This window comes from Neolamprologus multifasciatus, chromosome 23, assembly GCF_963576455.1.
Source record: "Neolamprologus multifasciatus chromosome 23, fNeoMul1.2, whole genome shotgun sequence".
Taxonomy (NCBI): domain Eukaryota; kingdom Metazoa; phylum Chordata; class Actinopteri; order Cichliformes; family Cichlidae; genus Neolamprologus; species Neolamprologus multifasciatus.
Genome location: NC_140460.1, coordinates 29,246,222 through 29,273,843, shown reverse-complemented (window position 1 = coordinate 29,273,843; position 27,622 = coordinate 29,246,222). Strand labels below are relative to the sequence as shown.

At 41.0% G+C, this 27,622-nt stretch overlaps 2 protein-coding genes across 11 annotated transcripts in view; one reads left to right on the top strand and one right to left on the bottom strand.

The window, feature by feature from the left end:
- LOC146491910 (dedicator of cytokinesis protein 9-like) overlaps positions 1 to 20,940 on the top strand; it is a 71,398-nt gene extending 50,458 nt beyond the window's left edge. For 4 of the 8 annotated variants that reach the window (XM_085152490.1, XM_085152489.1, XM_085152488.1 and 1 more), the window contains exons 33-53: positions 152 to 282; positions 789 to 1,043; positions 1,352 to 1,466; positions 1,549 to 1,615; positions 2,161 to 2,208; positions 2,668 to 2,804; positions 8,852 to 8,967; positions 9,043 to 9,180; positions 9,312 to 9,494; positions 9,673 to 9,786; positions 10,034 to 10,249; positions 10,350 to 10,407; positions 12,563 to 12,669; positions 12,818 to 12,940; positions 13,084 to 13,197; positions 16,439 to 16,585; positions 17,370 to 17,580; positions 17,960 to 18,150; positions 18,250 to 18,350; positions 18,523 to 18,661; positions 19,285 to 20,940. In XM_085152490.1, the coding sequence (XP_085008616.1) occupies positions 152 to 282; positions 789 to 1,043; positions 1,352 to 1,466; positions 1,549 to 1,615; positions 2,161 to 2,208; positions 2,668 to 2,804; positions 8,852 to 8,967; positions 9,043 to 9,180; positions 9,312 to 9,494; positions 9,673 to 9,786; positions 10,034 to 10,249; positions 10,350 to 10,407; positions 12,563 to 12,669; positions 12,818 to 12,940; positions 13,084 to 13,197; positions 16,439 to 16,585; positions 17,370 to 17,580; positions 17,960 to 18,150; positions 18,250 to 18,350; positions 18,523 to 18,661; positions 19,285 to 19,419 (2,846 nt within the window). In that variant the 3' untranslated portion in view covers positions 19,420 to 20,940. The remainder of the gene's footprint in view (positions 1 to 151; positions 283 to 788; positions 1,044 to 1,351; positions 1,467 to 1,548; positions 1,616 to 2,160; positions 2,209 to 2,667; positions 2,805 to 8,851; positions 8,968 to 9,042; positions 9,181 to 9,311; positions 9,495 to 9,672; positions 9,787 to 10,033; positions 10,250 to 10,349; positions 10,408 to 12,562; positions 12,670 to 12,817; positions 12,941 to 13,083; positions 13,198 to 16,438; positions 16,586 to 17,369; positions 17,581 to 17,959; positions 18,151 to 18,249; positions 18,351 to 18,522; positions 18,662 to 19,284) is intronic. The other 4 variants (XM_085152494.1, XM_085152493.1, XM_085152492.1 and 1 more) reach the window with 2 other exon arrangements.
- LOC146491909 (E3 ubiquitin-protein ligase HECTD1-like) lies at positions 234 to 26,517 on the bottom strand. 3 transcript variants are annotated; one of them, XM_085152511.1, is made up of 8 exons: positions 26,073 to 26,514; positions 24,900 to 25,033; positions 24,604 to 24,760; positions 23,309 to 23,379; positions 22,712 to 22,863; positions 22,577 to 22,631; positions 22,258 to 22,486; positions 234 to 2,818 (listed from the first exon to the last, which is right to left on the bottom strand). In XM_085152511.1, exons 1-8 carry the CDS (start codon positions 26,467 to 26,469, stop codon positions 2,796 to 2,798), a joined length of 1,218 nt encoding a protein of 405 aa, XP_085008637.1. In that variant the 5' UTR covers positions 26,470 to 26,514; the 3' UTR covers positions 234 to 2,795. The 3 variants fall into 3 exon arrangements, with proteins under 3 accessions (XP_085008637.1, XP_085008636.1, XP_085008635.1); XM_085152510.1 differs by lacking the exon at positions 234 to 2,818 and adding an exon at positions 21,307 to 22,021 and having other exon boundaries at positions 22,055 to 22,486; positions 26,073 to 26,517; XM_085152509.1 differs by lacking the exon at positions 234 to 2,818 and having other exon boundaries at positions 21,307 to 22,486; positions 26,073 to 26,517.
- Positions 26,518 to 27,622: the final 1,105 nt, after the last annotated feature.

Below are 27,622 nucleotides of genomic sequence, written 5' to 3'. Positions count from 1 at the left end.
AATTGTAAATAATTTTATAATATCATTTAAAATGAATAAACTGTATCTTTAATCATAGTTTACTGATCTTGCACCATGATCACAAATGAAAAATGTGTTTTTGTGGTTTTACTTTTGGTGAAAAACTTTTTTTTTTACGGTCCCTTTGCAGCCTCTCCTCAAAGTTCCACTACCAATGCCAGCTCAGTTCACCATGCAGACTCCAGAGGCTCTCTGGTCTCTACCGACTCTGGGAACAGCCTGCTGGACAAGAGCAGTGACAGGACCAACTCTCTGGAAAAGGTAGGTCACCACTTGTGACATGGCAGTTCCTTAGGCACATTTGTTGTTGTTCTTGATGAAATAAAGATGAGTCAGTGGCATAGAGGAATGTTAACATCACTCTTAAAAAGTCAGACTAACATGATTAGGATCGGGATTGATAATAAGGGTTGATTGATAAGGAGAATAAAATATTTACTGGTAGTGGAAATTCTGGCCTTATTTGAACTTTGAAAAAGATATAGTCTGCAACATAGAAAACATTTCTCAAGGTTAACAAAAACATAACTATTTGAGAACTACTCAGGTAGACTAGATTAAACCTGGACATATAATATTAAAATTGCCCCACCTCCCAGAAATATCCAGAGACGGGGAAATAAAAGCCTTGTTTCATGACACAGACTACATTACTCTGTTGGAGTCATAATAGTAACAAAGCAAAAGCAGCATCTGTAAGATTCAAGGTCTCTTGAGATGTGTCTTTATTTTCTATTATTTTCATACCTACACCCTCCTCCCACCAGTGCTCCATCACATCCCAACTCCACCAAAAGGAGAGATCTACCAGGAGGCATTCTATCAATGTGCTCCCTTTCTCTTTTGAACCCGAACACCAAGTCGCACCTCATCTTAATCATGCAACCAAGCGGGTCACCATGGACTTCTCTCTCCTCACTGTTCCCCTGCCTGACCTACTGCAGGACAATGACAGTGATTATAACAAGGCAGCTCCAGCCCAGAGGGTGGATGCAAATCATGAGGAAAACTTAACTTTACAAGTATTCTGTTTGACATGTGTGACCCCTTCAGAGTGTTTTTCATATTACAGAGTCTTGCAAATTTAGGATTTGTAAGATTGGCAGACCTTGTTGGTTTTTCACTTTTTTTTCTTCTATGCTTTTAAAACCTGGAGTTGTTGTTACTGTCTGCAGCAGTAGAAAGGTTTTTAAAGAAAGTATTTGACATTTTTCATCTTTAAAGTTTGGTTTGTTTGAGTGATGGGTTATATCTCTTAAAAGGTTGATTTTTTTCAGTACTCCAAAGGTTGATAAGTAAAAGTTTTCTCTACTTTGTTCCTGTGCATCAGAATCCGTGTGCATCAGCCCTGGGCAGCACTGTGCTGTGCTCTGACAAACTGGACCAGGATGAGATCAAAAACCTACTTATGTGTTTTCTGCATATCCTCAAGAACATGTCAGAGGGTAGGAGACATGCGATTCATATGTGATTTTGACACGTGCTGTGGTCTAATAATCTAATTTCATGTAATTTCATCATACTCAGAGGCTCTATTTACTTACTGGAGCAAAGCTGCTTCCTCAGAGCTAATGGACTTCTTCACACTGATAGAGTAAGTAGAGAAAGAACCTTTTTATTATTACATACATGTAAGAGTGACTGAACATTTTCTAAATAATTTTTTTTATAGATAACATAAACAAGATAGATTGTATTAGCAAGCCTTAGATGTCATAGTAAGCAAATTAATGAACATTGACTTTGCTAGCTTCACTAAAAGATATTGACAAAGGGACGCCTGCGCCAGTTTGTGGACTACTGTTCTGCCTTCAGTTTAAAATTTCATTTGTTGCCATTTGGGATTTTTTTGTTTAGAGCCATAATTGACCATGTTTGTTTGCACCAGTCTGCTGGAACTTGCCATCTGCTAGTTAGCTTGACCGCAAAGAACTTTCCTGGATTGAAGAGGGAATGAGACCCTACCCAAACTCTGTCTGCCTTTATCATATTCTTAAGACATTTGGTGTAACATCTCGAGTTTGCAGCAACAAATCCAAGGGTCGTTTGGAGATTCGGATACAGATCCAGCTCTGCAGGGGTCAAATGGGTACTAGAAGTAATAACTTGTGAATAATAATACCTGTGTTTTTCCTGCAGAGTCTGCCTTTATCAGTTCAGATACATGGGGAAGAGATTCATCGCCAGGTAGAGTCAATATTGTTCTGTCTGCTGATTTCTGAATTCTTGAACTTAAACTAATTTTGCCGGCATTCCATGCAATTAGTGATTCATATCTAAACAGAGACTCTTAGCGAATCTTCTGTAAATGTTTTAACTGTTGGATTTTGATTTGTTCTTTGATCCTTAACATTGCTGGCAAGTTGTTTTATGGCCCCTCCCTGGGTAAGATTGCGATCTTACATTCGCTGGTTGCTTAACAAAATGCATGACATTCTTTTTGCCTCTGTCAGTTTAAAACCACATTACATATTAGACATTTATTTATTTCATGTGTCCATGGTTTATTTCGTACAACCATTAACACCCTCCGTAAGTGGTGCTTTAAAATAACAGTATTATACCCTTTTGTGTGTCTTTATTTTGACTTAGCTGTAAGTAAGTCATTCAAGCTTGAAGTTAATAGTACTCTCCGTTTTCCAACAGGATCCATGAGGGGGCGGGGCCTGTAGGTCCTGACAGGAAATCACTGACTCTCCCTGTGTCTCGTAACAGAGCTGGGATCCTCCACGCCCGTCTGCAGCAGCTGGGATCTCTGGAGAATGCTCACACCTTTAACAACAGTAGGCCTGTCCACCTGAAATGGATGATTAAATGGATGCTTTCCACATGTCAACAAAAAACAAATAAATATATAAATAAAAATACCCAATAATTTAGTCTAAATCTGGTAATGTAGTAATATTTATTAGTTTATCCGACTTAGCCATCTAGTTGCCCGGCCACAATTTACTTTGTACAGCACTGGTTTAGCAAAACTTGCACATGGTGATCACCTAATGGCTCTTCACCTAAATTGTCAAGGTCAAGCTCAACGTCTCTCTTTTTTTGTTTTATAGACAATAATCTATGAATTGCAATCGGTGATATGCTGGATGAGATATGTCACTAATGATCTGGTTTTTTCCATCTGTCTTGGAATTCTGTCCCACCATTTGGCAAAACCAAAAGGAAGAATTTGTGATCGACGTTTTTTGAGTTTAGAGGTCTTGTTTGCTAATTTGATAACTAATCTTAAGGCAATGTTTTGTGTTCTTTTTGTGTTTTCAGTCAGAATTTTTTCCAAGTGCAGATGTACATGATTCCTAAAAATCATCCCACATCTGTTTTGAATGTTTTGAACATGAGCAGAAACTACACATACATCTAAAGTATTACAGGTAACAAATGAAATGATCACTGATGTGATAATTATTCACCAAAACAAACGGCACAGAACTGTAAGAACTTTCCATCTTCAAAAAAGATGAGGAAGTCATTTTATTTTGTTGAATCATTAGGTAACGCTTTTATTCTCTAAAAACATTTGAAGAATGGCATAATACCGGAATGCCGGAAACAAAGTGTTTGATGTTCGGTGAAACCTACATGTAGGGTTACCAGAGCCTGGTTCTGCCGGAGGTTTCTTCCTGTTAAAAGGGAGTTTTTCCTTCCCACTGTCGCCAAAGTGCTTGCTCATAGGGGGTCATATGATTGTTGGGCTTTTCTCTGTATCTATGAAGCGCCTTGAGGCGACATTTGTTGTGATTTGGCGCTATATAAATAAAAATTGAATTGAATTGAATTGAACCAGCATATAAAAGTAAATCATTAACGAGACAGAATCAGTATGAAGGCAAAGCACACATAACAGATTTTGAGATAGCATGATGATGCTTATGAGGTTATACTTTTTAAGTACACGAACTACAACTGTTCTTGTAGAAAAACACCCCTAACCTTCAAAAAATGGATTTATTAAGAGTTAACTGGGTTACAACCAAGACCATCCATCCATCCATCTTCATCCGCTTTATCCGGGGCCGGGTCGCGGGGGCAGCAGCCTAAGCAAAGAGGCCCAGACCTCCCTCTCCCCAGCCACCTCCTCCAGCTCATCCGGGGGAACACCAAAGCGTTCCCAGGCCAGCCGAGAGATATAATCTCTCCAGCGTGTCCTGGGTCTGCCCCGGGGCCTCCTCCCAGTGGGACATGCCTGGAACACCTCACCCAGGAGGCGCCCAGGAGGCATCCTTGTCAGATGCCCGAACCACCTCAGCTGGCTCCTTTCGATGTGGAGCAGCAGCGGCTCTACTCTGAGCCCCTCCCGGATGGCCGAACTTCTCACCCTATCTCTAAGGGAGATGCCAGCCACCCTTCGGAGGAAGCTCATTTCTGCCGCTTGTATCCGCGATCTCGTCCTTTCGGTCACTACCCATAGCTCGTGGCCATAGGTGAGGGTAGGGACGTAGATCGACCGGTAAATTGAGAGCTTCGCTTTTACACTCAGCTCCCTCTTCACCACGACGGACCGGTGCAGCGTCTGCATTACTGCAGCTGCAGCCCCAATCCGTCTGTCGATCTCCGGCTCCCTTCTCCCATCACTCGCGAACAAGACCCCGAGATACTTGAACTCCTCCACTTGGGGCAGGACCTCATCCCCGACCCGGAGTGGGCACTCCACCCTTTTCCGGCTGAGAACCATGGCCTCAGATTTGGAGGTGCTGATCCTCATTCCCGCTGCTTCACACTCGGCTGCGAACCGCTCCAGTGCGAGCTGGAGGCCCTCACCCGATGAAGCCAACAGAACCACATCATCCGCAAAGATCAGAGATGAGATCCTGAGGCCACCAAAGCGAAAGCCCTCCGCCACTTGGCTGCGCCTAGAAATCCTGTCCATAAAAATTATGAACAGAACCGGTGACAAAGGGCAGCCCTGGCGGAGCCCATCACCCACCGGGAATGAGTCCAATTTATTGCCGGCAATGCGAACCAAGCTCTTGCAATGGTTGTATAGGGATCGAATGGCCCGTAGCAATGGGCATACTCCCGCAACACCTCCCACAGGACACCCCGAGGGACACGGTCGAATGCCTTCTCCAAGTCCACAAAACTCATGTAGCCTCAGCCTCCCCGGGAAAGTCTATGCCAGGGTGCTGGAAAGGAGAGTTCGTCCGCTAGTCGAACCTCTGATGCAGGAGGAACAATGCGGTTTTCGTCCTGGTCACGCCACTGGACCAGCTCTTCATCCTCTCGAGGATACTTGAGGGTGCATGGGAGTTTGCCCAACCAGTCTACATGTGTTTGTTACAACCAAGACCATTAAACTAAAACTTCTTACGTCATTTAATTTCAGTAATAATGACACGTCTCCTAATAAGGACGAACTGAAAATATACACATTTGTATTATTTTTATCTAGTCATTTTTAATAGCACACTTTGATGTTTTATTTGTAATCATTTGGGCAAGAATGTACTGTATACAGTGGGGCAAAAAAGTATTTAGTCAGCCACCGATTGTGCAAGTTCCCCCACTTAAAATGATGACAGAGGTCAGTAATTTGCACCAGAGGTACACTTCAACTGTGAGAGACAGAATGTGAAAAAAAAATCCATGAATTCACATGGTAGGATTTGTAAAGAATTTATTCGTAAATCAGGGTGGAAAATAAGTATTTGGTCACCTCAAACAAGGAAAATCCCTGGCTCTCACAGACCTGTAACGTCTTCTGTAAGAAGCTTTTCTGTCCCCCACTCGTTACCTGTATGAATGGCACCTGTTTGACCTCATCATCTGTATAAAAGACACCTGTCCACAGCCTCAACCAGTCAGACTCCAAACTCTGCCATGGCCAAGACCAAAGAGCTTTCGAAGGACACCAGGAAAAGAATTGTAGACCTGCACCAGACTGGGAAGAGTGAATCTACAATAGGCAAGCAGCTTGGTGTGAAAAAATCAACTGTGGGAGCAATCATCAGAAAATGGAAGACATACAAGACCACTGATAATCTCCCTCGATCTGGGGCTCCACACAAGATCTCATCCCGTGGGGTCAAAATGATCATGAGAACGGTGAGCAAAGATCCCAGAACCACACGGGGGGACCTGGTGAATGACCTGCAGAGAGCTGGGACCAAAGTAACAAAGGTCACCATCAGTAACACACTACAACGGCAGGGAATCAAATCCCGCAGTGCCAGACGTGTTCCGCTGCTGAAGCCAGTGCATGTCCAGGCCCGTCTGAAGTTTGCCAGAGAGCACATGGATGATACAGCAGAGGATTGGGAGAATGTCATGTGGTCAGATGAAACCAAAGTAGAACTTTTTGGTATAAACTCAACTCGTCGTGTTTGGAGGAAGAAGAATACTGAGTTGCATCCCAAGAACACCATACCTACTGTGAAGCATGGGGGTGGAAACATCATGCTATGGGGCTGTTTTTCTGCCAAGGGGACAGGACGACTGATCCGTGTTAAGGACAGAATGAATGGGGCCAAGTATCGTGAGATTTTGAGCCAAAACCTCCTTCCATCAGTGAGAACTTTGAAGATGAAACGAGGCTGGGTCTTCCAACATGACAATGATCCAAAACACACCGCCCGGGCAACAAAGGAGTGGCTCCGTAAGAAGCATTTGAAAGTCCTGGAGTGGCCTAGCCAGTCTCCAGACCTCAACCCCATAGAAAATCTGTGGCGGGAGTTGAAAGTCTGTGTTGCTCGGCGACAGCCCCAAAACATCACTGCTCTTGAGAAGATCTGCATGGAGGAATGGGCCAAAATACCAGCTACTGTGTGTGCAAACCTGGTAAAGACCTATAGTAAACGTTTGACCTCTGTTATTGCCAACAAAGTTTATGTTACAAAGTATTGAGTTGTATTTTTGTTATTGACCAAATACTTATTTTCCACCCTGATTTACGAATAAATTCTTTACAAATCCTACCATGTGAATTCATGGATTTTTTTTTTTCACATTCTGTCTCTCACAGTTGAAGTGTACCTCTGGTGCAAATTACTGACCTCTGTCATCATTTTAAGTGGGGGAACTTGCACAATCGGTGGCTGACTAAATACTTTTTTGCCCCACTGTATACTTAGAGTATGTATGAAATGTTATTTCCTTCTTTCAGGTTGAATTTCAACATACTTAAGAGCATTGTTGGTCAAGTTACTTGAAAAAAGTAATCAGTAACTAATTACTGATTACCTCCCACAAAAAGTAATCCCGTTACTTTACTGATTACTTGTTTTCAAAAGTAATTAATTACTTAGTTACTTTTTAAAAACACGATTTACAACCTGAATAGGTGATAAAGCGATAGATCTTTCAGCCCAATTCTACTTTTTCTAAATAATCCATCATACAAAATGTAATCAAATGGAAAAGTCTCTTTTTTTAAAACTTGTTTTATTATTTTTAATCTTTTAACTTTATGCATCAAGCAAAAATTTAATTATATGCAACATTCACTGACTGGAAGAAATTAGTTTAATATTTAAACCTATTTTCTGCACATTCCAGCACATGAAATATATATTTTTTTGTGTTTACACTCACTCTTTCAAATAGATGCAAGTAAAACACAGCAGAAAATAAATAAAGTCAAAGACTAGCGGTCCTGTTGCTCTATTTTCACCTGTAAAGCAGGAGTGAGGCAGGCGGAGGTTTACCCTGGTGCAGGTGTGCAGTGGTCAGTGGAAGAATCCGCGAGTTTCTCTGTGAGTTTCCCATTACGTTGTAGCGCCCTCGGTGCTTGCTTGGAAGTTTAGGGGTTTTTCGCTGTAAAAAGAAGTTTTCTTCCCACGCACAACGGACACTAATGTTTTTGTCACTTTTTATGGAATCAAACTCAAAGTAAGGTCAGTACTTCCACGCTTTAAACGCTGCACGCTCATACTCTCTCTGCACTTGATATATGATCCATTGTTGATCTGCACACAGCTGTTGTCACGAACGTCGCACTCGCTTACGTCACTGTCATGAGACATTCTCGCAAAAAAATCACGGTTTTAGTAACGCAGCGTTCCTACGGGAAAGTAACGGTAATCTAATTACCGTTTTTGCAATAGTAATCCCTTACTTTACTCGTTACTTGAAAAAGTAATCGGATTACAGTAACGCGTTACTGCCCATCTCTGCTTAAGAGTATACTTAAAGTACTTTGTGTGTAGCTGGGGTGGCTGTAGCTCAGGTGGCAGAGCAGATCAGCCACTAATCAGGTGGAGGTGGTGGTTCGATCCCAGGCTGCCTCCTGGCTGCATGCCAAATATCCTTGGGCAAGATACTAACCCCATGTTTTGCCTACTGGTGGTGGTCAGAGGGCCCAGTGGCGCCTGTGTTTGGCAGCCTCGCCTCTGTCAGTGCGCCCCAGGGCAGCTGTGGCTACATTGTAGCTTGCCATTGCCAGTGTGTGAATGGGTGAATGACTGAATGTAGTGTAAAGCGCTTTGGGGTCTTTAAGGACTAGAAAAGCGCTATACAAATGCAGGCCATTTACCATTTTACCATTTACTGTGCTAAAATGTGGTCATGAAGCAGATGTTGCTGTAGTTAAAGTAGGATATTATTGTTTTTATTTATTTTTTGTACCTAAATAATATTGTGTTTATCTGAATTAATGTAGCCATGCTTTCCCGAGCTCTTGGCGGCAACGGATTTGTCTTTTACTGACTCCTTCGAGGAGTTGGTAATGGTGACAAAATCAACAACAGGTCTGCCATACAAGCACATGGCAAATCGTTATTGGTCTTAGATGTAAATCAATAAAGCAATTAACGGTATGCACTTTTTTTTATGGCTCTAATAAAACATTATCCCTATCGGAGACGTTGCGTATGTGCTTTCTGTGCAGCGTACTCCTGTACGGAAGCAGATGTGAGCAGCCAGTGCCTTCTAGAGGCCAGTGTGTCTACAGAGGTCTGTCTCACTGTGCTGGACACACTCAGCACTTTCATCATGGGGTTCAAGGTATTAACAGAGACAGCCAACATGACACCCTTTATTTTCTTGCTCAGCCAATAAGCTCACCTTCCCTGTTTTCAGACCCAGCTGAATTCAGATCTCGGTCACAATCCCCTGATGAAGAAGGTTTTCCAGGTGCACTTGTGTTTTCTGCAGATACCTCAGTCTGAGGCCGCTCTCAAACAGGTCTTCACCTCACTCAGGACTTTCATTTACAAGGTGAAATATCTGGCCCCATGTTTATTGACTTGGGTTGGGCTGAATTGGGTTGTAACCCATGTGGTTGTGATTTTTTGATATCCACAAATCGACTTGAAATGACCCCACAGCTGCATTTCCATGTCCTCTAGTTCCCTTGCACCTTCTTTGATGGCCGGGCCGACATGTGTGCCTCTCTCTGCTACGAAATTCTCAAGTGCTGTAACTCCAAGCTGAGCTCCATCCGTAGCGATGCTGCCCACCTTCTCTACTTTCTTATGAAAAGCAATTTCGACTACACAGGTCGCAGATCCTTTGTACGAACACATCTGCAGGTAAGCGTTTCATTTGTGTCCGTCTAAACTTGACATCTTATATGTTTAGTTATCTTTTCTAGTCTCCATCTACATACAATATCTATGATGTATCTGCTAACCATGTTAATGATGTATCTCTGTATTATACAGCAAGTCTTAAATGTAAGGTTCTCTTTACTTGTTGATATTCACCCAGGTGGTAATTGCTGTCAGTAAGCTGATTGCTGACGTCATCGGCATAGGGGGTATGCGCTTCCAGCAGTCTCTCTCCATCATCAACAACTATGCCAACAGTGACAAGACCATCAAGGTGAGGAATGAGAGTTTGGTAGGCAAAATAAATTACCAGGAGAACTGTTGAATAATTTTAGTTATTTCCTGTCCCAAACTGGTTGATTAACACTTGGTCAGATCATACATGTAGCAATACTATCTATTACTAGGTGGCTAAATAGATACATTTCAGCCTTTCTCCTGTTTTGGGGCAAACACATTTCAGTACCCACTTCTTGCTTTATGTAATCCTGAACATTCACTTTGTTGTTGTGCTTGGGCAGCACACGGCGTTTCCTTCAGATGTGAAGGACCTAACAAAACGCATCAGGACAGTGTTGATGGCCACAGAGCAAATGAAGGAGCACGAAAATGACCCGGAAATGCTGGTAGATCTCCAATACAGCTTAGCCAAGTCCTACACCAGCACCCCTGAGCTCCGTAAAACCTGGTTGGACAGTATGGCTCGCATCCACAACAAAAATGGGGATCTTTCAGAGGTATTTTACGTCACATTGAATACCTTGACTTTTTTTCTGCAGTAAGGCATTGTTGTGTTAGCCTCTGACTCGTGACTGTGTCTGTGCTTTTCACCTGCAGGCAGCTATGTGTTACGTGCATGTTGCCGCTCTGGTGGCTGAGTATCTCTGGAGGAAAGGTAAGTTGAGGATATAATGTAAGGTCTCCTGGCAGTTAACTATTTGAACTCCAACATGTTTTTATGATCCTCATTTACAGAAGCCATAAAATGAATCTCTGATAAACATTACAGCAGGAGAGGAACATTATCCTGGAGAGATTGATTGATAAACTCAATAAAGCCTGTCAACTCTCTTGTTGTTTTCAGATGAAAGATTTATGGAGCATGATAAAAAGCTATACGTCTTACACATATCAGAGCTGGGGATGTCTGCAATTGAAATTGTAAATTGTATACACTGCAAATTCCTCCAACTCTAAAACCATCAATAATTGTAAAAAATAAACAGTGTGAGTCATATTCCTTCGTCGTTATCCTTCAAGTTTATGGTCCTGTGCCGTGTTTTTGCTGCCCTCTTCTTGACAGAGAACTCAGATGTTGTTCCTGGGAAGTGCTTTAGTTACTAGGGGTGCAACGATACACAAAATTCACGGTTCGGTTCGGTTCGATACTTTGGTGTCACGGTTCGATATTTTTTTGATACAAAAAAAAAATGTTCATGCCTTTTTAATTTGTCATTTATTAAAATTATAAATATATATTTTAACTCAAAAGTACAGTTTTTACATTTAATGTTGCTGAAACAACAAAGTAATAAAAAAAATAAATCTATCTGATCGAGAAATCTCTCATCTTTGGAAAAGAGAGTTTATTACACTATACGCTTCTTCTGGGCTATATTCTCAGCAGCATATTAAACATATCAGGTCCCCATAAGGAGAATCATGTGCTAACGGCTGTCTAAATGACTCAGGTAAAGTTTGTAGCATGCGTGCTTGTTGTTTTTGTCTGCTTCCACTTGTCTTTGCACTTGGATGATGTCGGAGTAAATGTGCAGTCATATTCGTTGTGTTCCCACTAGTGCTGTCAGCGTTAATCTGAAATGACGTTAAGGTCACAACACGGCAAATCTCCGTTAACGAGCTACCGCGGATCGCCCCGTGCGTGGGGCTGGACGGCATCAACATGTTAACAAGCTAACTGCGCTAACGCACTAGTTCCCACCAATGTAATTGAGCATTGCTGGCACATCCAACATACTGTTTTACTTTAGTCCATGACGCGCTTACCTTCAGGGTCATACGTCACATGAAAACCAAAATAGTTCCAAACGCCACATCTGAATGAGGGTGGGGGAGGTTCAATTTGCCATGTTGCAAGGAGAGCTTAACTTCTGTCTCGCTAGCTTGCCCTGCGCTCAGTGAATCTGCCTTCGACTACTCCGCCTCAGATCCACTGAGCGCTCAACACAGACAGCACAGTCAGAAGGAAAGTTGATAAAATAAATTAAAAATTTTGTATTGTTCATACATATGCGTACCGAACCGAAAGCACTGTATCGAACGGTTCAATATCGATACGAATATTGTTGCACCCCTATTAGTTACCACTGGGACTACTGTTGCCTTCACCCTTCACGTCTCTCTCTCTTACTACACACACAAAGCGGAAGAAACGTGGCTGATAATTAGTGAGTGTCACAACCAGGATGAAAGAACAAACAAAGGTCCACGAGTACATCAGGAATTTATCTGCAACTGATAGTGTGCTTAGTGAATACCTCGGGCAGCAGAAGCCCAACAAAGAAGAGCAGGAAGGAGAGAGGAACCATCACGGAAGGGCAGGCCCCTGCATGGCATGTACCACTGGCTGATACTAACAAATCCTACCAAATCCTAAAAGCTGGACTGACAGACAACACAGAGTGTTGACAACAAATCATGGCAGCACGGGAACAAGCTCTGAGCACAAGATTCATAGAGGCTCGGCCTATTACACCAGGCAAGACCCCAGGCGCAGGCTGTGCAAAGATGCCCCTGAGACAGTCTAGCACATAACAGCATGTTAAATCTCTAAAATCCTGTAAGTTGTGGGGTCTCCATGGATCAGACTTGTTTGTCCAGCACATCCCACAAGATCCGCTTGGACTGAGATCTTGCCAACCTCAAACCATTCCTGAACTATTTTTTGCATCATGGCAGGGCACATTATCCTACATAAAGAGGCCATAGCCAACCGGGAATATCATTTCTATGACAGGGTTGACATGTCAGTGGTGATAGTTTTATGCTTGATCAGTGTATGGTCTCTCTGTGTACCTTTTTTATGCCAGGCATGTTCAGGCAGGGCTGCTCAGCTTTCCGTGTCATCACTCCGAACATTGACGAGGAAGCAGCCATGATGGAGGATGTTGGGATGCAGGATGTTCACTTCAGTGAGGTCAGACTTTGTTTCGATCTTTTCTGAATGTCAGCCTATAGAATGTCTTTTTAAAATTAGTCATTGGCTTCAGGAATATTTTTTGGCAGTAACATTACTCCCACTTCTTAGTGTCTTTTCTAAAGATAAGATAATTGTTTGTGTTCAGGAGGTGCTGATGGAGCTTTTGGAGGAGTGTGCTGATGGCCTCTGGAAGGCAGAGCGTTATGAGCTCATTGCTGATGTCTATAGGCTCATCATTCCCATTTATGAACAGCGCAGAGACTTTGAGGTGAGCTGCACACTGAGCACAAGTTATAGACAAAGTGTGAATTGTTCTGTTCTGTTTATATAATGCCAATTCACAACAACAGTTTGTAAATAAAAACATCTGCGTGACTGTTATTGCAATTTGTTTTTGAATTTGTCAAACAGAAACTGGCACACCTGTATGATACACTCCACCGTGCGTATACTAAAGTGATGGAAGTAATGCATTCTGGCAAGAGACTGCTTGGCACATACTTCAGAGTGGCCTTTTTTGGACAGGTAAGTTTATAAAATAAAAAGTAAATAAATATGATAATAATTAAAATTTTCGGTTTAGCTTAAATTTGACTCAGTCCACAGTTTTCATAAAAGCATGGTGTTTATCTTATTGTTTTTTGCAGTACAGTACCACATACACACATACACTCTCTGATACAGCTGAACCTTTGAATCTAAATGGAACACTACTATTTTTTTTAATTGAGATTTCTCTTCTTTTCCCTTTCCTTTTAAGGCTGCGGTAAGTGAGTAGAGGAGTCCTCCTCTATGTCAGTGCCTTTTTACGTTGTTTAAGGGCTAATGAGTATTTGCAAAATTACTATCAAGTATCTGTAGATTTTTAAGCTTTTGTTGCTTCATGATTTTTTTGACCAGTAGTGGATAAAACATGGTTACATGGTCACAAAACAATAGCTATTGTGTGACTTTTATATCATTTTTATCTCTTTTCCGTATCATTTGCAAATCCAGAAACTCCATTGTGATTTTTTCCCCTGAAAGTTTCTTTTGATTAATTGATGAAGCCTTTCCAACTATTACTTTTATACAAATAAACCACAGTGTAACTGTTACGCATGTATGAATATATTAAATTAAATAGATTGTATCTGTTTGACTCTGTAGTGATCAGCTAATGTTTGCTGTGTTTGATAACTTTCTGTATATAATGACAATCACTTAAAGTGGACCTATTGCTCATATATATATATATATATATATATATATATATATATATATATATATATATATATATATATATATATATATATATATATATACACACATACACACACAGTGTTGGGAAGGTTACTTTTAAAATGTATTCCATTACAGATTACATGCCCCAAAATGTATTCTGTAACGTATTCCATTACTCAATGACAGTAACGTATTCTGAATACTTTGGATTACTTAATATATTATCATGCTGTTTACAACTACATGAATGTACTATTGCTGTGATTTATTACTGTTACTGAAGGTCCGCGGCTCCGAACCGTAGTAAAGGGACCTCTGGCTGATACGGGTTCTGTGTCGGGTTCGTAGCCGAAAACTGGCTTTACTTTGTTGTCTGGGTCAACTTTGCTAGCAGAGACAGAGAGAGGCGTTGAAAGGCTGCTCCAACGGAACTTATTGTTTCAGAGGAAAACACGAACACGGTGTACAGTCGAGTCTTAATAGCTTACTTACAGCTGGGCTCGTCAGGCTCTCTTCTTGGCTGCAGTGGTTATTATTATATTTACATGCTTCCAGCTCCCGTTTCTGCTCGATGACAGCTCGTACTTTTCCTTTTTCTCCCTCCCTCGCTCACAGACACATAACGGGTATGGCAGTCCATTCTCCCTGTAGCACGGACTACACTGCCCATGATGCTACATTCTTTAGAGCTATACCGGTAGCATTCTGCCTATTAGCTTAGCACAACAACAACAAAGGCCTCTCTCACCCAGAAAACACAGAGAGAGCGGCACCCTGTAACCATGGCAACCGTAACGCTGCCGCCTGGAACAGAACGTAGCTGTCAAACAAAACCCAAACAGTCCTGACCCGCCACAATATGAAACAGGGAAGTACCGCCGTGTAATCCATTTATTTCAACAAAGTAACTGTATTCTAAATACCACCTTTTTAAACGGTAACTGTAACGGAATACAGTTACTCATATTTTGTATTTTAAATACGTAACGGCGGTACATGTACTCCCCAACACTGTATATATATATATATATATATATATATATATATATATATATATATATATATATGAATATAAATTCCCCACTTGGCCCTGTGGGCGGTTTATCCTTCAAGCTCCGGTCCTCTACCAGAGGTCTGGGAGCTTGAGGGTCCTGCAGTATCTTAGCCATTCCTAGGACTGCGCTCTTCTGGACAGAGATCTCCGATGTTGTTCCCAGGATCTGCTGGAGCCACTCGCCTAGCTTGGGAGTCACTGCACCTAGTGCTCCGATTACCACTGGGACCACCGTCACCTTCACCTTCACCCTCCACATCCTCTCGAGCTCTTCTCTGAGCCCTTGGTATTTCTCCAGCTTCTCGTGTTCCTTTTTCCTGATGTTGCTGTCATTCGGAACCGCTACATCGATCACTACGGTCGTCTTCTTCTGTTTGTCTACTACCACTATGTCTGGTTGGTTAGCCACCACCATTTTGTCCGTCTGTATCTGGAAGTCCCACAGGATCTTAGCTCGGTCATTCTCCACCACCCTTGGGGGTGTCTCCCATTTTGACCTCGGCCATATTCGGCACAGATGTTTCTGTATACTATGCTGGCCACTTGGTTATGGCGTTCCATGTATGCCCTGCCTGCTAGCATCTTGCACCCTGCTGTTATGTGCTGGATTGTCTCTGGGGCATCTTTACACAGCCTGCACCTGGGGTCCTGCCTGGTGTGATAGACCCCAGCCTTTATGGATATTGTGCTCAGAGCTTGTTCCTGTGCTCCATGATTAGTGCCTCTGTGCTGTCTTTCAGTCCAGCTTTGTCCAGCCACTGGTAGGATTTCTGGATATCAGCCACCTCCTCTATCTGCCGGTGGTACATACCGTGCAGGGGCCTGTCCTTCAATGATGGTTCCTCGCCTTCCTCCTCTTTCTTGGGTTTCTGCTGCCTCTCCCAGAGCCTGGTTCTGCTCTAGATTTCTTCCTGTTAAAAGGGTGTTTTTCCTTTCCACTGTTGCCAAAGTGCTTGCTCATAGGGGGTCATATGATTGTTGGGTTTTTCTCTGTATGTATTATTGTAGGGTCTACCTTACAATACAAAGCGCCTTGAGGTGAATGTTGTGATTTGGCGCTGTATAAATAAAACTGAATTGAATTGGTGTGGCTCAGGTGGTTGACAGGTCGTCTACCAACTGGAAGCTTGGTGGATCAATCTCTGGCCTTGGGTTACAATCCTGAGTTTCTCCGAATGTGTCCATTGGCACGTCATTTAGCATGACAATGCTAAACAGTGTTTATGCATACATAAAGGGCTGTATGAATGTTTGTGTCACTGGCTTTGAGAGCTCAATTTGCGTATGTCATTGTTAACACCTTTAAACAAATACAGACTGCTTCATACATCTTGTTATTGAAAGAATAAATCCACCATCAAGTCATACAATAAGGAGACAGTGCAATACTAACAATGTGGAGCTTGAAATGAGCACAATAGGTCCACTTTAGTCCACAGATATTTTCTTTAACCATCTTATTTCAGTTTTGATCTTTCCGTTTTGCAGGGGTTCTTTGAGGATGAGGATGGAAAAGAATACATCTACAAGGAGCCAAAGTTCACTCCACTGTCTGAAATTTCCCAGAGGCTCCTGAAGCTATACTCTGACAAATTTGGCCAAGAAAATGTCAAGATTATTCAGGACTCTGGCAAGGTGTGATCACATTCTTGTATGTTTGGATGACAGTATGATAGTAAATGGTAGACCTTAGTAACTGTGCAATAATCTTGAGAAAACGTTATTGTAGGTTTGACGTACACATTGCATTCAGAGAATTCACAATGAATATATGAAGTTTTTTAAATTTTTGGCTTCACATAGGAGACAAACCTCGTTCTCCTGCATGAATACATTTTCCCCTATTCATCCACTACAATGTACTTTGTTGCTGTTTATGCTATATCTCCTGGTAACCTAAGCCCCAAAGGCAACCCCCCCTCCCCTCTCCACCACTGTGAATGTTTGTATTCAAAGCCCATAACTATGACAACTGTTGATGAGCCTCAATCTGATTTTGGGTCACATACCACATGCTTAGGGTTACTTTTGAAGTGCTGAAATGACTAGACCCATCTTGCTTAAGAATTATATGAATTCTAAAAAGAAATCTCAATTTTTTAAAGTTAACCTTTTGATTTATTTTCAGCTTGCACTAACTTGACTTGTGAATGTTATTTTTTTTTGCCAGTATAACCTGTAACCTCAAAAAAAATGAAGTTGTGTAGCTGCAAATACCTTTGTTAAAATGTTAACATGAGAGCATACAAAGCCAGTTGGGAAGAAATCAAATGTAATATATACCTTTTATATGTCAACTGCTATTGGGAAATACCGTTACTGGTTGGTTAACACACTAATTTATTTTCATGTAAGCTTATATAAATATTATGGATTGAACACAAAAAAATATGTTGAAAAACTTCTTCTGCATCCACAGGTGAATCCGAAAGATCTGGACTCAAAGTACGCCTATATCCAGGTAACTCACGTCACGCCCTACCTCGACGAAAAGGAGCTGGAGGACAGGAGGACAGACTTTGAGAAGAGTCACAAGATCTGGCGCTTTGTGTTTGAAACACCGTTCACAATGTCAGGCAAAAAGCAGGGCGGGGTGGAAGAGCAATGTAAACGGCGGACTGTTCTCACCAGTATGTCATACAATCATGGAAACTATTTGTAAATGTAGAGTAGATTAACCAAAGTTTAATTATATCTTCCTGATTGTCAACTGTTATTGTTGATTACAATCGCCTGTGTCTCACTTTAGTGCAAATCACTTAAAAAATTATGTAGATGAATTTAGTTCTGTTTCATTAGTGTACCAGTAAGTTCAGCTCTTACTGTGCCTTATTAATAATTATGCTAACCGACTTGGCTATAGCGGAGACTCCGCTGTGGCCATTTACAGTGTTTAATATCCTGGTTACCAGCATTACTGCAGAATCTACTGTTCCTGTGTTCAAATCACATTTGTATGTTGCTGCTAAAAACAGATATTTTTTCTCTTCCAATCCTATGTTCACTCAGCCACCCACTGTTTCCCATACGTAAAGAAGCGTATAGCAGTCATGTACCAACACCAAACTGACCTGAGCCCCATAGAAGTGGCCATAGATGAGATGAGTGCCAAGGTGAATGAGTTGCGACAGCTGTGCTCGGCCTCTGAAGTGGACATGATACGCCTGCAGCTCAAGCTCCAAGGCAGCATCAGTGTTCAGGTAGAGTCAAAATCACAAGGTTATAATCATTTTTACTTTATCATTAATTATTTTATTCCTTTAATCTAGAATTAACAGTCTTTGATTTTGATTTTTCAGGTAAATGCTGGTCCTCTTGCTTATGCCAAAGCCTTCCTAGACAGCAGCAGTGCCAAGAAATATCCAGACAACAAAGTCAAACAGCTCAAAGAGGTCTTTAGGTACTCACAGAAAACCTTCTTCCCACACACTATAACATGCCCAATATTACTATGATTACATTGTGCCTTAGTGAGCTTGGCTACAGAGGTTGGATGCTCGTCTTTCTGTATTGCATATTACTATTTTGCGCTTGTTGCTTTGCTTTGAGTTTTTTCATGCCTCTCTTTTCAGGCAGTTTGTGGACGCCTGCGGTCAAGCGCTTAGCGTTAATGAGCGGCTGATTAAAGAAGACCAGCAAGAGTATCATGATGAGATGAAAGCCAACTACAGGAATCTGACGAGGGAGCTGTCGAACATCATGCACGAACAGGTGGAAACACTGAAGAATGATGAATAATCACAGCATGTGATGGCTCTGAGATACCTCATAACTGCTAAATATTTTATTTATAAAGTTTTGTTCCGTGTGAAGAATCAAGTTGCACCTGGTCTGTCAGATTTTACTTGTATTCACATCTGCACGCTTCATCTACACTTATCTACACATATATTTTGTTATGAGGGTGTTTGTCAATGTGTAATTTTATATTTAATTGCATGACAAAAAGTGCTGTCCTGTGCTGCAGTTCTTTTACTCTAACCTTTACTAACCATGTTTCCTATCTCCTTTATTTATGCTGTCCTGAGCAGCTTGGATGGTAATAATGATTGTGTCATTGAATAAAGTAACTATTTACACTGTAAAAGATTTATAGACAGCAACTGACTAACAGCTTCATGGACATAGTATTTGCACCCAATTCTGCCTTCCCAAAGATGAAATGTAATGCCCTCTTGAATCAGCTTCATGTGTAGCCTGATATTTATGATTTTCCATGGATTAAGGAAAATTTTAAAAGACCATTCCTCACTAATTCCATCCCCCACCTCCTTTTAAACATAAAACAAACCAAACAGTATATTTTAAGCTTCCTAACAGTCCATTTCTTCCAGATAAACCCAGTGGATGATGGTCCAAGGAGCAATCTGTCTGCTTCTATGGGCATCTTCAACACCATCACTGGCACACCAACCAGTGCCAACCTACAGTACATGGCTCGACCACCATATTCTGACAGAGATATTTGACATCAAAATTGCTGCTCCATCACTACTAATGACTGTTCAAACTACCTGAAGGATCAGCTGAAAACCTTCAAAGAATGTAACACTACCTAAAAACATAATTTGTTACCGTTTTTCCTCCTATTTTATCTGATTTCAAAATTTTCCAGGTCATAACCTGAAAAATCAATTCAATGTTATTCTGTTTTATTTATATAGCGCCAAATCACTACAAGGTGCTTTATATTGTAAAGCAGAGACCATAAAATAATACAGAGGAAAAACCCAACCCCACTGAGCAAACACTTGGTGACAGTGGGAAGGAAAAACCTCTGACAAAACCAAGCTCAGGGAGGGGCACCCACCTGCTGCGACCATAAAGTGAAGTCACGTGTGCCCCCCATTATTCTTGTTTCCTATGGAGACTCCATTAAATACAGATGGTTTTCAAACCTTTACAACAATTGTAATATCATCATCTGTCTACATTTTCATGTGTTGTTTATTCTTTTCTGTGTTCTAAGAGGGTTAAACCACATGTAACTTAACAAGCATGTATTAGTACTTCAGTTTACAACATGGTCTTATCTTGTTCTTCTGTCCAGAGCCCAACCCAAAGGATACTATCATGGGGTTAAAACTACAGACAAGGAAGTTAAGTGTTTTTGTATTTGACTACTTGATCTGTTTTTAACTGTGGGGATCTCATTCACATAGTGTGTTTGTAAAAGAGTGTTTAAGACAGTGAGACATCAGTGCCGCTGTAACCATTCATACATTCCTATGGTGCACAGTATTCTTTCTTCATTTTCCCCCCATGTCTAGCTATAGCAGGAGCTTTTTTTGTAAAGTGCAGAAGCATCAGAGTTTATCTTTGATCTTTTCAAAGAATTATTCACTCTATTTTAGGCCATTGGGCATTTATAGAAACTATTTATAAAGCCAGATGAACCAAAATGTTTTAACCTATTTTCTGTAACAACATTATGTGCAATATTTTTTTTTACAGTTACCAAGTCTATCCCCTCTTGCCAAAGACATGAGAGAAAAAGACAATGCAATGCAAGCCAAGAGTGTAACAATTTGTAAGCTACCCCTTTGTTTCTTTGTCATGACGCCTTTTATTATCTGTGAATTCAAATTTAAAAAGAAACACAAGACTTTTACTAGATGATGATTCATCCATTCATTCATATGTTTAAGACAAATAAATAAAACATGTAAGAATAATAATGCCTACTTCCTTGCTTTGCCTTTAATTGTTTTTTTATTGTATGAAAAACAGATCAGTGCTGAAATACCACACTCCTGTATCTGCAGTATATAAAATTTCATCAAAGTTTACAGCTGTTAAGAAAATAATTACCTAAATAATTCCATCTGTATCTGATGTGATGACTTAGCACCAGTGTTGCTGGAACTCTTTTGCTGTCTGATTGCAAAGGTCACATCTGAGATATTTGCCAACAAGATGTTAAGGCTGTCACAACCTGTGTTTTGTCCTATCATGACTATTACTGAATAAAGAAGCAAAAAATGCAACAATGGTTCAACTTTATTCTAGACACACACATATATATATATATATATATATATATATATATATATATATATATATATATATATACCCACCCCTATACTTCTATCTTGGGGATGTAACATCGCTCTACAGTTACAGTAGTTTTTCTACTCCGTTGTATTTTGGCTAGATAAGAAAACACCATATTTGTGAAATTCTTTTGTTACAGCAGTGGAAGTAAGTGTTGTAGTCGGGTACTAATAAAATATAATTGAATTTCATAGGGTCATTACTTAAGCAATGAAACTGACACTTCTTATTTTCATGCCTTCACCCTTTAAATTTTCTTCCAGGTTTTTCAGTGTGAAAGTGAATGGATGCCTGTGCTGCAGTTGGTGGCACGCTCATTGAAGAGTTCATAGTGAATTTAGGATGCGACTCTGGTAAAATCCACACTGCCCTGTAAAAGGCCAACTAATCCTACCTGTAATCACTACTATCCCCCATCCCCTCAACAACACTACCACCACACCAAAAAAACCCCAAAAAAAACCCCCGCCCCCCACAAAAACAACCTCTCATTTGTTTGCTGAACAAACTCCTCATGGTGTCATTCAGAGATTTGGGCAGCTGAGCATCATGTGTCTGCTGTGAGTCCTGCTAATGTTTCATGCTGTGTGTGATTGTCTTTAATGAAGTGCAGGGATTCATACTTCTTTGTCCTTTCTATATGCTTTTTGTTGTTTTTACTTTTATACAGAAATGGTAACTTTGTGCTTCTAATTCACACCTGATGACCTGTGATGACATATGTACAGCCTTGTCTGCACCCATACACCTCTGTCATCACAGTATTCCATCAGTTCTTACGTTCGTCACTTCTCTAAGAAGTCCTCTGCCAAGTCAGGCTAGATCACTGCTGCTAGTTAGCTCTTTTGTCTGCTGAATTAAAGCTAAGCTTAATTGTCCACGTTGTTCTTAGCCACCACTAGCTGGCATGTGGATTTCCCACTGAGTTCTAATTCGGCTTTTTCTCCAGCATTTTTTGCTTTGTGTTTTGGTTTGACTACCAAACCAAAGTGAGCAAAGCAACAAATTCTCATTTGCCTAAGGATTGTCCAACGCTCCGTTCTCATTTACCCAATTTCGTTCCAAATGCAGGTACTACATATAATCATTAATGTGGTTAAAGTGGAAATGTTGAATAAACTGTTTTGTTTTCATATATTTTGCAGTCCCAAAAGTCCCCAAAGATGCTACAGATTTAAGGAAAATGCGCATGTACATTAGACCCAGTAGCATAAATGCAGTGTGTTCCAGTGTGCAACTGAGTGTTTTCGTACCCTCCTGCAACGTGCGCGTGTTAGCAGCCGAGTCTCCTCCGATGATGTAGAGGATCCGCAGTAGCTGCAGGACATCCTCCACTCCACAGGCATTCTGGCTGCATCCTGCCTTCGCCTGCGCAACCTCTCTGGCACCACCCAGAATCTCACTGCTCTGATTGGCTGAAACTGAACTGGGGCTCAGGCCACCAGAACGGCCCCCGACCCCAATGCTGTGTTCACAAAACTCCTGTCAAGGAGAACAGAATCGAGGTCAATGAAGAGACATCAGACATCCAGACATCCGTCAGACATAAAGAGAAAACTTGGATAGACTCACCATCTTTCCACTCTCCTTCTCTTTATCAGAGTCTTTCAGCTCTCTGTACATTATCCTGCATTAAAAACAGAAGTCAAAAATTGTCCAAGACCTGTCAAATGCAGTAAAGTTTGCATCAGATGTCTCCTCTCTTACGTGTACGTGGGCTCCCAGATGCGCCTCAGTTTATCCGTCTTGACAGCTCCGTTGCAGGAGAGCTGCAGCAGCCGCTGGACATAGAAGAAGATGGTGGACTTGTAGTTGGTAAGAGGAAGCTCCACCTCCCGGGTTGTACCCAGCCCAGCCACCTGAACACACAGACAGGACAGATACAGCAACTGTTTTCCAAAAATATACACGCAATGAAGGAAAAGGATAAATGATATAAAACTGAATATGTTCCTAAAATTATTTTGGTACCAATTATCTTTCATTTTAAATGCAACATGAGGGTATTTTTTGTTTGTTGTTTGTTTGTTTGTTAAATCAGCTACCATGGCAATTTTTGCACAGCACTGCAAAAATCTGAGGATACAAACGTGCTTAAACATTGTGACCATCCTGTGATCGCACAGACAGACTGATAGACTGGGCAAAAGGAAGAGTATTCTGTGGATGAATCACCAATGACAGCTGGGAAAGGAACTGACTGTATCCTACAAAATATACTCAAAGTCTTCTGCTGATTAATCTGAAATAATTATTTTAAGGGGAAAAAAACATTTCATTTGAGCACCAAGTAATTTATCTTACCTTAAGGGTGAGAGCGAGGTGAGGAGAGGGAGCACACTCCACCTCCTCCTGAACCTCGGATTGAGGAGTCCCTGGACCAAGGGAGACAGAGAAACCCCTTTTTAAAAACATGGATGGAACATTACACTGCAGACCTTTCTTAAAAGAGTTTATTTTTCTTTGAAAGAATGATGATTTCAGCATAACTAAGATCTCAAATAAACAACTGAACTCTGAAAAAGATTTCTACACCAGTAGTCAAAATTTCTGTGCAAGTTCTATAGCCTCAAGGATTCTTTCAGTCCTCATTTCCTGACTTGTATTTTTGGTTAAATATCTTCTATTTATACTACTCCATTAATATCCATAAATACTTTCTCTTCCCGTTTCAGCCTTTAACATCAACAAGGTGTTAAACAGAATATGCTACATTGAGAAAACAAGAGGAAACGTATCAGTTGGGTCCATCATAACATAGAACTTTTATTCAACAAAATGAAAAATGAACTTAAAACTAATTTCCTGTAATGCAATTATTAGTTCAGTGGTTGGTCAGATAAACAACGGGAGGCACCTGCCATTTAACTGATCACCAGTCTGTGTCATTAAAACACCACAGAAGAATAGGATATGTGACATTAGAAGTAATATTTTTCTAATATTAATTGTTGTTTAAATAAAATCATATATTCCAATTGAATTTAGGATTCATTTTAAAGTTATTTTATTGGTTTTTAAATCTTTAAATGGTCTGGCACCTGTGTATCTGTCTGATTTGCTGAAGCCCTATGTCCCCACTCGTTCGCTCCGGTCAGCTGAGCAGCTGTTGCTCACAGTCCCCAAATCACGGCTGAAACTGAGAGGAGACCGAGCGTTCTCTATCGCGGCTCCTAAGCTTTGGAATAATCTTCCTCTTCACATTAGGCAATCGACATCAGTGCTGGTTTTTAAAATCCAGATTGAAAACGCATTTTTATTCACTGGCTTTTGACTCAGTGGTTGACTGACTTGTATTTTATTGTTTTCGCTATGTTTATTATTTTATCGTATTTATTATTCTTATGGTATCTATTATGTTTCTATTGTTCAGCATTTTGGTCAGCCTTGTGTGTTTTTAAAGTGCTATATAAATAAACGATGATGATGATATTAGCATTGCTGCAGAACTATCACCAATCAGTTATGTTGCCGTGATGTCAAAGCTTTGACAACTAACAAAATAACAAATAAATGCCAACAACAGCATTTACAGAAACTAGCTGAAAGTCCTGTGATGAGCGAACACTTCCTCCTTTTCATTTTTTTTTTTTTTTTACCTGGAGGAGGGATCTCCAGGTCTGTGGTCTGCTGGACATTGGTTCTTCCTGGTCGGGGGTCAAAGGCAGGAACCAGAGCAGAGAATTGCCTCTTTAGGACAAAGTCGTCATCCCATGTCCTCCTGCGTCCTCCTTTGGTCTCATACTCCTCCTCTTCCTGCAGAACAGCAGTGACACAGTCACCCCTCTGAAGGGCTTTTGTACAAAACATCCACAGCTACAGCGAGAGATCATCTTTGAATCATCAGGGGAAAAAACCCCAAATCTTTAAAATAAGCCCAGATCGATTTACGTACCAGGACCTCCTCATACTCTTGATCCTCCTGATTGTCATCTTCGTTCTCGTCATCATCGTCATCAGGCTCTGGGAGGTCCTCCTCATCGTCCAGCTCAGCCAACAGTGTGTTGGCACGGCAGCTGTCCAGAAAGTCTAAAGGGAGAGAAAATGAGCGGATGGACATGAAGTCGGTTAAACAACTGAGAATAAGGGAAAGAGGGGAAGATGGCGCTTGGCACACATGTTGATAAACTCTAGAAACATGAGCTTAGGTTTGGTTAATTCTGGTCCGGTTTATCCAAATCCAACCAGTTACTATACATATTATACAAAGACATGCAAAGACAGTCTTAAATGATCAATGTTTATGTGTTTTAATGATCTCTGCACGTTTTCTATAATAAAGATGTAACTGGTGTTATGACTTGCTCTAAAGAGCATGTACACACACAAGCAGGGAGGTAGCAACGCAGCGGTCCCCAACCTTTTTTGCGCCACGGACGGGTTTATGCCCGACAATATTTTCATGGATCGGCCTTTAAGGTGTCGCGGATAAATACAACAAAGTAAAACTAGTACCGGTACCGAAAAAAAGAAGATTTATTCATAACACACATGAAAAGACCCAGGAAAACCGAGTTAACGATAAAAACGATAACAAAACTAATGCTGAAAACCGATAAAAACCCTGAAAACCATACATTTCACACCTGAGCCTCAACTCTCACGGCCCGGTACCAAACGACTCACGGACCGGTACCAGTCCGAGGCCCGGGGGTTGGGGACCGCTGTAGTAACGTGATCGTGAACCTGGGATCGTGTTAGTGTCACCGTTTGCCTTTAATAACTTTGCTTAAATATAGGATTATGTTTAAAAGCAAAACTACTTGGTTTAAAGATTTGCGTCAAGATATGCATTGTAAGGGCATCACAGGACGAGAGCGAAACAACCCGTCTCCAAGATGCCAGTTGTTAAGATTTTCAAGGGGATTTTCACCATCAAGCTGAAAATGATTTCTATGTTTTTATTTTCTGTTATATTTACAAATAAAATTAAGGCTAAGCTCTAAGTTCCTATCTGCTAACTTTTACACAGTTCAGGTAACCAGTGTGCTGACTTATATGAGAGACAATAGGCAGCACAAGTTAGCTGAAGCAGGCTCAGTGAGTGAGTGAGAGTGTGGTCACCAACCATAAAGAGAGAACTCGGCCTCCTGGCCCGTGTCGCTCTCGCTGGATGTAGACGTCAGGCTGGTTGTAAGGGTGTTGCTTAGTAACTGGCCCACCGACAAACCCGTGGTGGCTGTGGCTACATTATTGCTGCTGGTTACTATGGAGGTGGACATGGTAACGGTGGAGGTGGTGCCAGTGGTGGTGAGGTTAGGAAAGCTCTGAGCACCCATGAGAGGAGAAGCTGCAAACAAACACACACACAAAAACAAACAAATGGTGGTTAGTTTGTCAGAAACCAAAGAAACAAAGCAGCAGGTGAAGCTCGTTATGCTCCAGTCATCTAACTGGAAACAGCTGATTGGCTGGAGGCAGCTCATGCGGTTTACCCAGTGATCCAGAGGAATGATCCTCCACATGTGGTCTGAGTAACTTTGGACTTAAAAATACTACGAGATAATATTTGAAGCTGAGAACAAGCATCTTCACACAGCCATATGTGTGTATGCTTCTTCTATCAAGACTTACAGCTATTTATATGAAGATGTACAAAAACGCTTTTTTTCGTCAAGACAGTGCGTTTCCTACGATTACATGCATTTGAATGGGGACCTCGCCCGAAACAAAGTATAGGTTTTCATTATGTGAATAACTTGAAAATCTTAGCTCAAACAGCTTCAAAACCTGTTTATCCAGCACGGGGATCTTGAACTGTATAAGATAACGCCGTAAATATGTGTGTCTGAGTCGTCTATCAAAACTTACAGCTATTTATATGAAGTTGTACAAAAACGCTTTATTTCGTCAAGACAGTGCGTTTCCTACGATTACATGCATTTGAATGGGGAACTCGCCCGAAATAAAGTATAGGTTTTCATTATGTGAATAACTTGAAAATCTTAGCTCAAACAGCTTCAAAACCTGTTTATCCAGCACGGGGATCTTGAACTGTATAAGATAACGCCGTAAATATGTGTGTATGCTTCTTCTATCAAGACTTACAGCTATTTATATGAAGTTGTACAAAAACGCTTTATTTCGTCAAGACAGTGCGTTTCCTACGATTACATGCATTTGAATGGGGAACTCGCCCGAAACAAAGTATAGGTTTTCATTATGTGAATAACTTGAAAATCTTAGCTCAAACAGCTTCAAAACCTGTTTGCCCAGCACGGGGATCTTGAACTGTATAAGATAACGCCTTAAATATGTGTGTCTGAGTCGTCTATCAAAACTTACAGCTATTTATATGAAGTTGTACAAAAACGCTTTATTTCGTCAAGACAGTGCGTTTCCTACGATTACATGCATTTGAATGGGGAACTCGCCCGAAACAAAGTATAGGTTTTCATTATGTGAATAACTTGAAAATCTTAGCTCAAACAGCTTCAAAACCTGTTTGCTCAGCACGGGGATCTTGAACTGTATAAGATAACGCCTTAAATATGTGTGTATGCTTCTTCTATCAAGACGTACAGCTATTTATATGAAGTTGTACAAAAACGCTTTATTTCGTCAAGACAGTGCGTTTCCTACGATTACATGCATTTGAATGGGGAACTCGCCCGAAAC

What these genes read in the sequence shown, in the direction of transcription:
- LOC146491909 (XM_085152509.1), bottom strand. Translation starts at nt 26,469, where the DNA reads ATGTGGAGGATCATTCCTCTGGATCACTGGGTAAACCGCATGAGCTGC. An exon ending in ACCTCGCTCTCACCCTTAAG is followed by an intron (nt 22,864 to 23,308) that starts GTAAGATAAATT and finishes CTGTGTGTTCAG; the next exon opens with GTGGCTGGGCTGGGTACAAC. An exon ending in ATCTGGGAGCCCACGTACAC is followed by an intron (nt 22,632 to 22,711) that starts GTAAGAGAGGAG and finishes TTTTTAATGCAG; the next exon opens with GATAATGTACAGAGAGCTGA.